This window comes from Phalacrocorax aristotelis, chromosome 1 (assembly GCF_949628215.1).
Source record: "Phalacrocorax aristotelis chromosome 1, bGulAri2.1, whole genome shotgun sequence".
Classification (NCBI taxonomy): Eukaryota; Metazoa; Chordata; class Aves; order Suliformes; family Phalacrocoracidae; genus Phalacrocorax; species Phalacrocorax aristotelis.
Window position 1 is genome coordinate 168,690,622 of NC_134276.1, and position 15,362 is coordinate 168,705,983.

The 15,362-nt window shown below is 39.5% G+C and overlaps 1 protein-coding gene across 10 annotated transcripts in view; it reads right to left on the reverse strand.

The window, feature by feature from the left end:
* Positions 1 to 1,614: 1,614 nt before the first annotated feature.
* NUDT4 (nudix hydrolase 4) overlaps positions 1,615 to 15,362 on the reverse strand; it is a 31,089-nt gene continuing 17,341 nt past the window's right edge. For 5 of the 10 annotated variants that reach the window (XM_075080653.1, XM_075080655.1, XM_075080660.1 and 2 more), the window contains 3 exons: positions 9,855 to 9,899; positions 7,586 to 7,670; positions 1,615 to 5,356 (listed from right to left, as the gene is read on the reverse strand). In XM_075080653.1, the coding sequence (XP_074936754.1) occupies positions 5,154 to 5,356; positions 7,586 to 7,670; positions 9,855 to 9,899 (333 nt within the window). In that variant the 3' untranslated portion in view covers positions 1,615 to 5,153. Of the gene's footprint in view, positions 5,357 to 7,585; positions 7,674 to 9,854; positions 9,900 to 15,362 lie in introns of all 10 variants that reach the window. The other 5 variants (XM_075080652.1, XM_075080654.1, XM_075080658.1 and 2 more) reach the window with 3 other exon arrangements.

The following is a 15,362-nucleotide window of genomic DNA, read 5'->3' on the forward strand; positions in this document are numbered from 1 at the left end:
GCCTGCCTGCCTTACCCAAAGACAGGTTGTGCTAGTGGCGTGCCCAGAACGCAGGAAGGAAGTGTTTAGGACAATTAAGCAGTTAATTGAATGGCAGCAAAAAGTCCCTTAGGGCAAGGGCCTCAGTTTGTCTGGGTGCAACAGGCGCCAGGCCACAGGTAAGGCAGCACCGGGGTAAGCGTCGCATAGGGCAATGGGCTTAGGCCAGCAGCGCGTGATGCTGTTATGTGCTGCCTCGGACTGGCTGTCCTTCAGAACTGGTGGTAACAAATAGCGAGGGAAAGCTATTGGGAACCAGTGCTACCCACTGAGAGCTGCTGAAGGTTCAGTGTGGGCCATGAGGCAAATGGCAGCTGATCATGCAGCAGGTTTATTCAGCGGTCTCTAGCCTTCCTAAACCAGTTCTTTGAACAGCATTTCCTGCTTATTTAGGGACAGAAAATTGTCCGAGCGCGTTGTTCTGGGTGGTGCATAGCCCATAGCGCTCATGTTGCCACAAGCAGGGACATGGCCGTGGCTGCTGAGTTTGCAGGTTAAGAGGCAATGCCATTCCTTGTGTGGAGCATTGTCTTCCTGATGCAGACACAGCGCTGGCTTCGTCGCTTGAGCTGAGCGTGCAGGGCCTAGGTTAATGCCACGGCAGTACTGAGGCCAGAACAGCGTTGCAGGTAAGATGGTAAGTTTTAAACAAAAACCCAAACATATTCGACTGAAAGCTTGAAAATTCCTACCATCTTCTGAGCCTTGGAAAAGTCAACCATTTTGCCTTTCTCTCTGTGTTGTGCTTTGACACACACGACCCCTGCTTGTGTGCCCAACTTCACACGCTGCATGCGACACATTCTGATAGGAGCCAGCCACAACCACAGTAAAACCCTCTTAAATGCCGAGAAGGATGTATGGTAACTGTCTATTTGTCAGAAGTCTCATAGAGCAGGGAACAGAGTAACTGCTCACTGTCAAAACACTCTGGAAGGAAGCAGGTTCAGAGAACAAGGCAAGGGAAGGTGGGTCTGCAGCAGCAGGCTGAGCTCCGGCAGTGGTCTCCAGGCTGGGGTGGATGAGACACATACGTGTTCTAAGGAGGGGGGTTGTGTGTGGTGTCAAGTTCAGGGAAAAGAAATCCATTCCTTGTAACAGCACAAAGAAACTGTCTGGCTGGGGAGGATCCTGAGCTGTGAATGGTGGCAGGCAGGGGGGCACTTAGGCAAATACTTACTGTCCTGTTGTTACTAATTCCTCCAGGCACTGTTGAAAACGAGGCACTGGGCTAGATCGACCTTTGGTCTGATCTGATGCAGCTGCTCTCACTGTTGTTATACAGATATTAAATACATGAGTATGGTGCAAGTGGCAGGTGTGAAGGTAACGAAGTAGAGAGTTAGAGATCTCACTGGTACAGGCAGCAGTCACAGGGGAGAGAGCAGTACAGCGAGCTAGGGCAGCTGTGCTGGGGTAAGCTCTTCAGAGGGCTCTTCCACAGGGCCAGCTGAAATTCTAGTGCAAGGATGAGGCAAGAAGTTAGAAACAGACAAAGCTGTATTTTAGATGGGATGGAAGACTCTTGCACAAATGCTTCTGTGGCAGTATTTGCAATGGAATGACTATACCATCCACAGGACTAATTTAGATTTTATTCAGATATTTCTCAAATATAAAAAGTCAAAATTCTTACATCAACCTTTAGAGAAAATCCATGCAAGCAGGTCAAAATGTTTACAACTTAATTTGCCCTCCCCATCCCCAAACCCTTCCCTTCAGTTTTCACTTCACAAACCATTTTAGTAAGTAAACCAAGTCTTTGCCTCTCAGGTGTTTGGGTTTTTTATGGTTCCCCCCCAGCACATTGTTAACAGACCAATGCTAGGCTAAGTCAGGGGTGCAGTAAGCACCAAAATAAGATTTCTCACGTTAACAGCGTCTCTGCAATACCTCAGTATTTCTTGTGGTGTTTAAAAGCACATCCATTTCACTGAATTCTGGCTCCACATGGTTTTAAACTTTAAGGCTATTTCTATTTGATACCACCATAATCGAACTCACGACACCCTCAAGACTTAACAGCCAGGAAAAGCAGCAGCGCAAACTAGACTTTTTGAAAACTGCAGGTGACAACCTGCCTCTTCCCTTTCCCCTCTGGTGAACCAAGTCTGGATACACTGTACAGAATTTATGGCATGAGAAAAAAATCCCAAATTTGCTCTGTATGAAATAGGTTTGGCCCCTTTAAATGGACATGAATGTAAAACCAAAATACTTCTACATTTAAACTGATAGGTAGTAGAAAAAACTTTTAGCCTTCCTGTTCTGGGTTTTACACAGACCTGTTCTGCTGAAGCTTACTGTCAGAGTTCATTAGGACTGAAGTTACACCGCTGCCTGTTTACTACAGTTGTTCGCTGTAGCGTAACTGAAGTGTTTTCAATTTACCTTTATAATTCACAGAACATTTATCTTTGAAAGGGAGTAGAAATCAAACTAAACAATAGAGCTTCATTCTGAAGGTTGCATAGAGACTGAAGATATTTATACAATGAATCCTGTTTAAAAAAAAAGTCTGGCACTACTGAACAGCTCAAATGTGTGTGACCAAAAAATAACCAAAATATTTATAGGCAATCAACTCTTAGTTTGTTAGCAACAGCAATACTGTACATTTTTTACATTATTATCAAATACATAATTCAAGAGTTACAAAATAAGATCATGCATTACCACTAAATCTCATACAATCTTGGATTGGTTTCATTCCAAGAATCTGAAACAGAGACAGAAGCACTTTTATGAATAAAGAACTCAAACTCTGGATTCTTGTTTTAGCTTTCACAGATTCTATAATCTTGTTACGAGAAAGCCTGTACAAGTTTGCTCAATTTAAAGTGTTAAAATGACTACTGAACAAAAAAGTGAGCATCAAAGTGATCAAAAAAAGGGAGCTTAATGATTCGTTCTTTAAAAGGCAGCTTTAGAGCCTGAGGTACCCTTACACACTGTGGGTATGATTTTAACAAAGATTAGATGTTCTGCAGCATGCTCAACTCCACCTTCTTCTGTTTCGCCTGGCAAAACAGTGCTTTTGATGGACCATTCAGTTTCAACTGAGCTGAGCAAATGGTGTTCCGATCTGGATTAGGTTCCGTGTAAAGCATGCATGCGCTTGTGTGCGCTTCTGAAATATCAGCACTCCTTCCCCAGCCCCCACCTCGTGACCAAAAGGGTGGTGAAGCTGTTGGCAGTGCTTCCACCTTTTGATGCACCTGAACAGAGTTGTGTGTTCTTTCCAGTTCTGGAAGTGACCTGGAATAGGAGACACAGGGATGGAAAGCAGCGTCCTACCCAACATTTCAGAAGTCTCCGGCTTTGTGGCTCATGCCTCTTGTCAGTAGTATTTATGCCTCTTCAAAGAGAGCAGCATTAAGAGATCAGATCATCTGTCTCCCTAGGTTCACTGCATTTACATATGGCACAGGATTGGTTTTCTAAGGAGTAACTTGTGGCAACGTTTTTTCCTAAAAAAAGTGTAACAGCACAAAAAAGTTTAATTTATAGCAGCATTTTACACAATTTGTGTTAAAAAAGTAGAAGTTAACCATTTGTGTATTGAGTAACAAAAGGTTTAAATTACATTTACTTTCCATTTTACACTCACTATTTACTATTTGGACTATTTACAAAGGTTCAAATGTTACGTAAGAGAATGAGCTTTACCCAGAATAAACTTGACACATGAGGTAATGGTCTACCTCAACCTCTGTTTTGGCTGGCTATAGAGGAGGTACAGCTGGGTTTAGATCCCAGAAAAAATTCAGAATTAGGATGTTCGTATGAATTAGATTGTGTTCCTGTAGAAGAAACCATACACACACACACAGAGAAAGAGAGAGTAGTCCTATGGCAAAAACATTAAGACCAACAGTGGATTTGGTTTTCATCTTTTTGGCTGAAAAAGCAGAAAATAATGAAAAACAGGGAAGTTGTCAGCTGTACCTCATTTATTCCAACTAAGTTTTTATCAAGAGGCCAGCTTTTAATTCAAGAAGCTAAAGCAATTGCTGTTAAAACAGTAAAACTGAAGTATTTAAGCATTAACTTAAAATTGGGGCTTTCAGCACACCTTCTGAATAATACAAACTAGTATTATGTCTCCACTGGTCTAAGTTCAACCCACCTATCTCCAAGCCCCAGAGGTACCACTGCTGGGTCCTGCTGGGCAAGACACCTCCAACACGTGCTTGCTAAGGAAGACCTCTTTAACACGTGGGTGCCCCTTGGGTAAGTCTTACTTTCCTCTGAACATTTTTGCATTACAGCAGACTGTAGGAACACTACATAAAATGCTTCTCATTGAAGATCAGAAGATTTTGGAACCTGCAGTGTAATTACACCACAAAGAAAACACGGATCAAAATGCCAAAAGGAAAAAAAAAACACTGGGGGAAGAGGGATCTACAGTGCTTTTCATGTAAGTCATGACAGTTCATCAGCTGACCAAGTGATGAAACAAAAGCATAGTGGACAGTTTTGGTAGTTGCACGACAAAGTTATTGTCCTCGCTCTAGTTATAAATTACATGAAGATTGCATAGGACAAGGCAACCTTTTGGATAACTGAGGCAAGCAGCGCTTAGTCTTGGTATCCTTTGCTCTCGACGGGCTGAATGTGGTTCAGTGCTTTATTGTAGTCACACTTAATGCGTCTCTGCCTTCAATACACCCATGTACCCCAATACTGCCATCTTAAGATCTTAGTGCTTCATCTGTGGATACCAAATAAGAGTTTAGTATAAGACTATTTGCTTAAGCTTTTTTCTAAGCAAGTACTCTTGCAGAACTACTGACTAAAACTGACAAGTCTTAAATAAGCTGAACACCACTGAGATGCATATTTTATTTTAGCAGATATGGAAATTTATATACTCAAGTTTCCTTTTTTTAGAAAATGGCCTATTAAGGCATCTTAAAAAAAATCCATATATGGCTTTGGTTTGCTGAAATACTATTTTACATTGTTAAAAAGGAAAAACATGTTCAAATAAATTTGACATTATGACACATTCACATATTTCACTTAGAACTGACAGTTATACAGATGCCTACACGTGATCACAGATGTCTCCCCTTGTGACGACATGAATAAAAAGGTAATCCAAATGTTTATCTCACAGTAGAGGGCAACCCAGAAGTCTGTGCAGAAGTGACATATAAGGAGTTATTATCTGGAAGAGGGGGAACCACAGAGTTTCCGTTAGTGGGTGAACAGCTCAGTTTCAGTTTTTCCAAGTACTCTGCGTGAACAGGCTTGTGACACTGAAGGACCTTGATTGCATCTTCTACTTTAAACCATTCTCTTTTCCTTCCTGAATGAGTATAATCCACAAAGAAAAACAGAGTTACAAATTTGTAACAGCACCGTTTGTTGCTATCTGATCATTCACTTTTTCTCATTTCTTTTACTTTAGAATCACAGAATCACAGGTTGGAAGGGACCTCAGGGATCATCCAGCCCAGCCTTTCTAGGAAGAGCACAGTCTAAACAAGATGGCCCAGCACCCTGTCCAGCCGGCTCTTGAAAGTGTCCAATGTGGCCGAGTCAACCACCTCCCTGGGGAGATTATTCCTATAGTTGGCTGTCCTCACTGTGAAAAATTTTCCTCTAGTGTCCAACTGGAATCTCCCCAGGCACAACTTGTGTCCATTCCCCCTTGTCCTCTCCATGGGACTCCTTGTAAAAAGGGAGTCTCCATCTTCTTTAGAACTTCAAGTTGTCAGGCAAAAGATAGAGAGTGAAAAGACCTTGAATGAACCGATGAACACAAGATTCACTCAAGCTTACTGAAATGCAGTTTGTAATAAAGCCTTTCAGATAACTCTCTTGAAGGAGATACTGGACAGAAGCTCATATGACTGCTCACATGCTCAAAAGCCAAATCTAGTCCTTACAAAAAAGGATATTATTATTTAAATGACTTAATACTGCCTTCCTACATTGTCATGCCTAGCAGAAAAGCAATCTGAAGAATGAACATGCATGCATGCATGGAGCTTCCAGAGAAGAATGGCTTGGTCTGTTTTAGAGAGTGTTTCATACTCGAAACATACCCATGTATGGAGTTACTCAGGTTAACCATAAATTTTAAAAATTAATATACCTTATACCATCTATATGTTTAGATAAGTTCTAAGACTTATCTTAGTAAGGTAGCCCTAAGATCACCTTTCTTATACAAGTTTAGTCCTTTAAAATTAGAGGCCTCTCAAAATACTTACAAACAAGGTCAAGGATTGTGTTGTTAAAGGTGGGATTAATTTTATTTTTCATCTGTTTTACAGTGTTACAGGTACTATACTTTATCTATATGCTTAAGACATTTCTAAACTGCATGTTTAATACCAAGGTATGTGGCCTCACCAGGGCTGTACATCCAGCCAGCATCCCACTGCCAGCAGCGCTCCCCAGAAGGGAGCCGGCAGCAGCCCCAGTGCTGGATGCTCCCCTCTACCCCACAGCCTGGCACTAAGCAGGAACAGACCAGTACTGTCCTCACAGGCCCTGGGCAGTTCCAGGCACAAAAAAGCCCTCAAAACAATCCCACCCCTGCCAGTATTGATCCTCTTAAGTAATGGACCACTCATCAGTGTTGCTATACAGGGAACCTGACACAGAGCTAAGAGGGTGCACTCCCCACGACTTGATAGTATTGGAAACAAAACATTCTCTCTCCACCTGAAAAACTGAGCACAGTTTTGAAACTTCCCTTAAAATTACATGCCATTTGCTGACAGATCAAGAGTGCGAAGTTTATGAATGTGAACACCCCCAAAGCACCACCTCCTGAAAAGGGCAAAGCACAACCCATCAAGGTAGGAAGTAATTTTTTTATACCAATTCTTAGTTAACTGAAATTTCAGCTGGACAATACACCAAGCGAACTAGTTTTTCTTTTTTTTTTTTTTTAACTTAAGGACCAGTTAATGTTTACCTAATTAAATTCAAAGTGGAAGATCCACACAACATCACAAAGGATGTTAATCTAACTGAACTGCACGACAGCGGTATCTATATGGCATAAATGTACATATAGAAATAGATACCTCTTAAGGTCAGCACTATCACTACTGAAAAATTATGCTACGGTGAAAGTAACCACTAGTAATTTTTTTCCCCCAGGAGAATCAGGGGGAAAAGAATCTCACCAGAACTTTTAAAAGATTTCCCCCCCCCCAGACACTTTCAAAACAACCCTACAGTATCAGACAGCAAAACATTCTACTTTTTAAGAAAAAAAAATAATTTGTGAGTGTAAGATTTGGCCTTTGAAAAAACAAATTAAGAGCAGTATCAACAACTAATAATGTAGTTTATTCCATCATAATACTTAGAATACCCTAATTAATATAATGTAAAAGTAACGAAATATGTCAGAAGCAGCCCTAGTTATATGTGTACAAAAGCGTGGAAGAACAACATCACTATTTCCAGTAATTTCTGTTTATAGAACAGAATTAGTATTCCCCTCCAGAATTAAGAATTGCTTCAGAAAATGAACGAATTAAGTGCAGCACATGAGGACAGAGAATGGGTTTACCTATATTAACTGAATCTTCCCAGTCTTCCAGTATTTCCGTCACAGTAAGGACATAAACATACGTCCTATGCTTCCGATCCTGGTTCTGCTTGAATATTAGAAGTAGACGTTTTAATTCTCAGCAAAAAAATTACTTACAGACTTACCACAACACTATAAGATTAGAAATTACTTACCTCTGAAGGATACTTGCCAGCAAAACCTGGCTTTTTTTCTTTTTTTTTTCCACTAAGCAAACATCTGTACTGAGTAGGCCCAAAAGGATGGGAAAATTGAAGTTTTATTTGAAACAAAAGCTATTCTATTTTACTAGGCTAAAAAAACCAAACCAACAAATGAAAAAACCCAAATTTGAAGATCATGAAGTTGGGACCAAACTATGTTCTTCGTCATCCAGTTCAATATTAGCAGTTGTCCACTAGTACTGCCCATTACTTATCTTTTACATATGCTTGAAGTTACCACAGTAGAGTGCATTTGCTAAAACTGTTTCTGCAACTCATGTTCCTAGATGAAAGGTTTTTTTAATAACCTTTGCAAGATGGAACCACTGCATCACATGGCCAGATCATCTGTGCAATGCTGGCTATAAAGTTTCACTCAGTAAGTGAGGCAAATTAAATAGCCTATGTTTGCAATCATGACAAATGCTAAAATCATTACCATCTGTTCACCCGACAGGTTTGCCACGTTGCAGCACTAACCACCTATTTAGAAAGCGCACACTTTTTGAACAAGGCAAGTCAAATACAGAGACTGACAGAGGAAGTCTGCTCAGGGCAGAGTGGCAGGGCCGCAGCCAGCCCACCCGAGGCCTGCGTAGCCATTACTCCCCACTAGCTCCAAAGCAGGCAAGCGGTGCACTGTTAAAGGTGCTACCAGACTAACCAAACCATATTGCCCCTTGGAAAAGAACTGAGCTCCTAGAAAACCCTGGACCATATACAATTACAACTATATTAAGAACCAAGAGATTTTATGCCCTAGCTCCCCTTACAGATCGTTTTATCCTTGTGCCAATAACCATTCCTGCTTAACTCTGTTTCACTACTAAGCTTAATAGTTTTAAACTGTTGTGCTTTACTAGAAAATAAAAATACTCCAAGACAGTTCTTTGTCAATATCACTATTAAATGGAGGAAATACATCTATAACAAGTATCCCTTCTGGCTGTAGTCTAGGACATGAGGTCTCAGCAGCAGTATCACTTCCATCTTCTCTTAGCTTTCTCTGCATCCCCAGGCTGCAATGAGTGGCTCCTCAATGACACTAACAACTGTTTGTGGGGCTGTGTTGTGAAACTAAAGTAGGGCCTTGATTTAAGTTAGAAGTAAACTAGAAAAGTGCCACCCAACACAGACTTTTTTTCATCTCCTCTGGTCTAGATAGTGGTAGATGGCTTCAGAAGAACATACAGCTGAATTATTAAAAAATCATGATCCCATGCAGCCCCTGTTTTAAGGCAACAATGATAGTTGTCCTGTCTTTTTTTAGTCTGAGCTGGGAAATACAGAATACTGCTGTAGACTAACCAGCAGAGTTAGAACACAGACAAGATTTTAATGTGTAGGACCATCCAGGTGTACTCAAACCCAAAACAAATCAGAAAAAGGGTCAGTGCTACTCACTACAAATGGGAACATCTCTAATTTTGTCATGGTTTCTATACTTCACAACAGGAACACCTTTAGCACTGTCTCAGCTAGTCATACATAACTAATATCTCACACGGGATATCCCTATCAGGAATACACTGCCCCTGAAAGTTGGTTTTATAATTAAATTGTGAAGATTAATACATAACTACCAGACTAAGGGAATTCCACTCTCACCCATCATACAGCACAACATAGCAATGCTAGATGTATCATGACCTGAAGACTCACACCTACATTTCTGTAGTCTGCTCCTGTCTAGAAACTGAGCAGAAGTGGGCAACGCTAACACTAAGAGAGTATGTGTAGCATATGTCCTTGTGCTGTTGGTACTTCAGAGTCTGATGTTTACACTATGAAATACTACTAGATGTTGCCCAAGTACTAATTTAATCTTTCCAGGGCAGTTCCAAGTACTTTGAAATCTTCCTGTTCAAATCTTCACACATTGTGTAACAACTAAAGGAAATCACCTGTCTAATGAAGCATTTCCAGTAGCACTGCAAAATTATGAGCAGGTAATACTTAAGTCTGATGTTGTAGTTTATCAACTCTCACAAAACAAACAAACAAAAAAACCCCTTGTTTTTTAAAAGGTAAAAGAAATAGCTCACCTCAAATATCCCAAGCAGTCTGCCTAGCTTTCCCTTTACTCCAGCCTACAAAACAAACAGGAAAAAAGGTTAATTTTTTAATTTCAAAAACTGAAATACCAGCTTACCAGCCTCCTACATCAGCACATTCCTCCTTATTAGGGTTATTTAAGCAAGTGTTTTAACAAAAGTTTTAACTAGACAGTGCTGCATTGCTTCTGGAGTTTCTAGTTTTAGAGTACTTGAGAGTATTAAGAGCACAAAAGCTTGTCCTAATAAGTGGATCAAAGAATGCACAAATCTTACAAGTTTTCCATCCAGACTGTTTTACTTACCCTGTTCTTTGTGTACTGTATTTTATTAGAGAGATAATGATATCCAATACTGAAATAATCCAGGGAAGTAGATAGGAGAAAAGATAATTTTCAGTAGTACAATAATAAACCTAGGGAAGGAATCATCAAAACTCCATTGCTATTTTACACAGAAACTTAATTCCAAGTCTTCAAAATACAACAACAAATTCAGCTGTAGGTTACTGGGTGGATCTTGCAACACGACGACTTCATGTACAGTAGTTTTCATATAAAAGTGTAACTTTTGGCATGTAAGGTTAAAATCAAATTTATATCCCCAATTCTCTACAAACAGCTTTGAATTATTTTTCTAGTTAGTAACATTACAAAAGGCTTTACATTTTACTCCAACTTTTTATAACAACCCCTATATGTATCAGCCTGCGCTTAGTAATTTTTATCAATACATTTAAGGTGGTTGTTACATTCTACTAAGACTCTAGAGTTTGTTTTTCCAAAAGTCATATATAATGCCACTTCCAACAGAAATAGTTTATGATCATCCATTTATTCTAAACAAATATCAGTCCATACACCTGAGACATAAAAACATGTAGCCTACTGGTAGACAGAGCCATTTTTTTTTGTCTTGTATAACTGTATTTAAAATAGGGCGTCTTAGCCCTAAGATGACATTTTCTAGCCTTCAGTCTTTGCTTCCAGCTTTAACCAAAGAAAGTTACTGATGTCTTACGTCTTTTATATAAAGGACCATATGGATCTTAATTACTCATTAAACCGTAACTCTGACAGACAACTGGGCAGGCTTTAGCAATAAGTCTAACCAAGATCTTACAAGTCAATGTTTTGTGTCTTTCTTTTTAAAGGAAGCAGATGGCTGGTGTTATTTATTAAGCTGTTTCAATGACGATGACTGATCGCAGCCTGTGCAACTCAACAAGCATTTTGCTTATCTAGAGCAAGAGCTAGACCTAAAGTTAATGCAAGACTACCTACAATACTCTTCTGGTTGTCTGCTGTGATGACACAGATACCCATTAGAGCTCATGAAGCTGAAATACATAACTAGACCTGCTGGATAAGAGATTAGGCAGCACATTAATTATGAAAGTGACAGACCCTTATTTTGGTCTGAAAGGGTTGGTTATGCCACAAAAGGGATTAAAGACTGCTTTACATTGGGTAATGAAAAAGCATTTATTAGACTAAAGGAACATACGCTGAAAAATGTTTAAGTTCTGCTGATTAGTCCTAACTTCCTCAGCATTACAGTATCCTTTTAAGAAAGGGAGGCAGAACTTAAAAGGCTACAAACTTAAGCTTCTGCCCCCAATTTCTGCCATTCTTCTCATGCAGCATTCTCTAGGAACCACTATATCCTTTAAGATTTCTACATTGTGGCAAACTGAACAACTTAAAAAAGCTATTTCCCATCATCCTATTCCATCAAAAGTAACAACACAAATCTGTGAGATTAATCTTTTTTTTTAATACTTCAGGTGTTCACGTGTGCAGTTTTAGCTGCACAAGTTTTGCAATTTCCTCACTTCTTCCCTAAAGTTGCAGAAAAGAACAAGACGGTTTAATATTCTTAAAGATATGATTTAACAGCATGATAGAGAGCCCATTACAGACCCTGCAGGTTTCTCAAACATTAAGAGAAGCTTTTCCAAGTACCAAGAAGCTGCTCTAAAGGGGACTATGCTCCACCAGAGGGAGGACAAATAAATCCCCCTCACCCCAACTCAAAATCACTCCCCTCCCCCACCAAACTTTCAAGATTTCATAACTCTTAAGAAGTCCTAGCCAAGGCCTTATTTACATTACAAAGATTTCTTAAAGGCAGGTCTATGGCAACAGGACTGTTGAAGGACAAAAAAACCCTCACCATCAATAGATGCAGGAGGGCTTCTCTGAACTGCTAAATGGGAGTCTGACAGTTAACTGATATCCAATACACGGCACAAACACCATGACGAGGTAGGTTTACCAACACCAAATAGCTTTAATAGAGAAGTTTTTTCAACTTATTAGCACCCCATGGTTACAATATTAATTTATCACCAATGTTACTCTAAGTGGAACTTACTTAACAGCTTCTCTATTCTCCCTCCAAGCAAATACCCATAGCTGAATAATTCTGAATGAGACAACTAGAAGCCCTCCATTACATTAAGTGTAATAATTCACCAAAGCTTATAATGAAGCTTTTGCACAACCAGATATTGCTATGTAAATGTGATTACTGTCACTGATGTCTAGTTACTCTCTAGACAAAGATCCGTGCTTCCAAAATGTAGCATCATTCCTGCAGACAGTAGTGTCTTTTGAAAACCTCTATACCCAGGAGTATGAAAAGGTGGTAATTAGAGTCTCATTATTTTTCTCTGAAAGTAATATATTCAACTGAATCACCTTCATAGTTTAAAAAGTAACATCAACTTGACAGTGATTTTTAAGTGCTCTTGCTAACAAAAGTGTTTCCTCCAAGTTCTTATCTTAATGTAATTCCTTCAAGATGTGTCAAAATTATGTGCTAAAGGACCAAGAAGTGCTTCAGCTTTTCCCCCAGAAAGTCAAATAAAGTTCCCACTTTCCCAGTTGTAAGCTTCTAATCCAATACACTGGTTAAGTTCTAGACTGAACCATTTCATCTCTAATAAAAATATCATTCTTCCTTTGGCCTTTATGTACCCGTGGCTGTTAAAATATGGTTCTTTAAGTAAAAAGAATCCTACAGGCTACCCTAAGTGTGTAAGACAGTCTAAACTTTGGGAGAAAAGCCTGAAAAACCCCAGCATTTCTTTTGACAGAAAAGCTGTTGAATTCAGTGCTACACCTCCCCAGAACGATTCTCTGTGGAAGCCTATGAGTACTATGTAGATAAGGTCTCAAATCTGAATGTATGCATATATTTTAGTATTAGTCTAAATCCAGCCACAAGAGGGAAAACTGTCCACTTCATTCCATAATCTTTCTGGCCTGGAGGTCATTCACTGTTGGCGGCTCTAGACATACTGCAGACTCAGATGTGCAGTCAGACTTGCCTTTTGTTTCCTGTAGATGGAGCAAGAGTCATGCTGCAGTTTAATTTTTAGGCTAACAGTCTACCAGGGCAGGAAGTTGCTTAAAAACTGAAAGATTTAAGAGTTATTTTTAACTGTGGGATCTGTTGGAGAGTATTTTAATGGCTATGCTCCTGAAGGCACAGTGCAAGACTATTCCTGCCCTTTCCTGCATACTCTTATAAAACCCATAGGGTTTCACTGTACCTGCCACAATCTTTCAGCTGAAAGGCTATTTATTTATTTTTAAAAAGTATCTACCTAGTCCTAATCTGTAACACCCAATCATTTTTCAAATATTAGACATTCACTGGAGCAGAGCCCTCTATTTCCTGCAAGAGGTCTTAGATAACATTACTGCCATTTTCAGTGTTGTAGCAGATCAACCTTCAGGATGAGCCTCTCCTTCTTGGAAGCTACACTCACACAGGTCTGGGAGGAACTGCATATTTTTTGGTAGGCATTTCAATACACTACTAAGCACAAACAAGCAAGAGTCTCAATTTTTGGTGAGATGGAGGAAGAAAAGGGAGTGGGAGAGTGCTCCTTCCATTTAAGAGGCTGGACATAATCAGCTTGCCACCTTATTACACATGTCATATTTCTCTTCAAACACAGCAAGTGCAAACACCTCTTATTTCCATCTTTCATGCTACCCAAATAAGACTAAGCTCCAAATTCATTAACAGAGTGGCTCCTCACTCAGATGAGGTTTAAGACCTTTCTGGGATTGCTTTACACTGTAACTTTATTTTGGTATTCTACTTTCAGGTTTGTAAAAACTTATTGTACCTAAGGAACTTGATGGGTTATCTTAATTACAGTAACCTGTGAAATGGCAGACAAACTTAAATGAAATCCATACTAAACATTTAGTAGAGGTAAAAATCCAAATCACTAACATGATCAGAACTTAGGGATTAAAAAAAGAAAAAAATTTGGAGTCATGCACACAGGCAGACTACAGAACAATTGCAGTACATATAGATTTGACTACAAAGAGCTTTGCTTGGGTTTAAAAAAAAGATTTTAAATACAATTCTGTTGGTGTGAAAGTGAGGGATATTTAGAGCTAGTGGGCTATCATATTGTGAGCCATCAGCACTCCTACCATTAAGAAATACCGTTATAACTTGCACTATCAATTTCTCTATTTTAATAAATTAATGGAAACTGATGCCTACTTTGTGCATGACCCAAAACTGAAGAAACACAGTTCAGACCAGTGCCACAGTGTGCCTCCTTTGAGGTTTACTCATTCACAAAACTCTTAACAGTTCACTTCACTGTACTGTAACCAGCTTGCCAGGTGACATTGACCTTAGTATAAAAATAGAAAGGACATCCATCTCTAGAAAGGTTACTATGAGTTTCCATAGCTCAGGACAAAGCCCTGAATGCCACTCTGGCTTTTCTTTAAAAATGGCACTTTGCAGTCTTGTGGCAGCACAGAAGATTCAGCCTGTAGCTTAAGAATATCTTTAAGGTATGAGCATTTAACACTCATCAGCTACACAAGCTATCAAACCCCAGAAACTCTTAAGCTGCAGAACAAGTGTTACCAAATCCACTAGCCTTTGAAAAATCTTTAGGCATTTGCAAGCACAGCTCAAAGTTGAACACAGCTGGCTGTTTTGCTCTTACTCCAGGTTACCACTGAAAAAATCCAACCATAGCTACTGTATTAAAAGTGAATAAAAATTGGTTTAACTTCTGAGCAAAATGCCACTGTGCTAGCACCACTCAAGAGCTTTGTATTTGCTGGGTTCTCTTCACCTTTAGAAACAGTTTCTCTTGTGGTGTATAAACGCTGATGATGATGGCATTTTTTTCAAGTAATTTACAACATGCAGCTTTTCTATCATGAAGCCACTTACTGAAATGTTGATGGCAATGCATATATTCTAACCAGCTACAGAACAGCTTAACATAAAATACACTGAAAGGTAATCAAAGCATTTGCCTAAACCACATGTTTAGTGTAGCTCATTTTAAGATTCACTTTGCATGATAGCACTTGAACCAAACATGATCAAAAGAGAGCTCTGTGTATGAGTAAAGGAGACTGACCTCTGTCCTCAGGATTCAAAACAGCCTAGGACTGCTGAGTACTGCAAATCTTGACCAGAACCACCATGATGTACAGG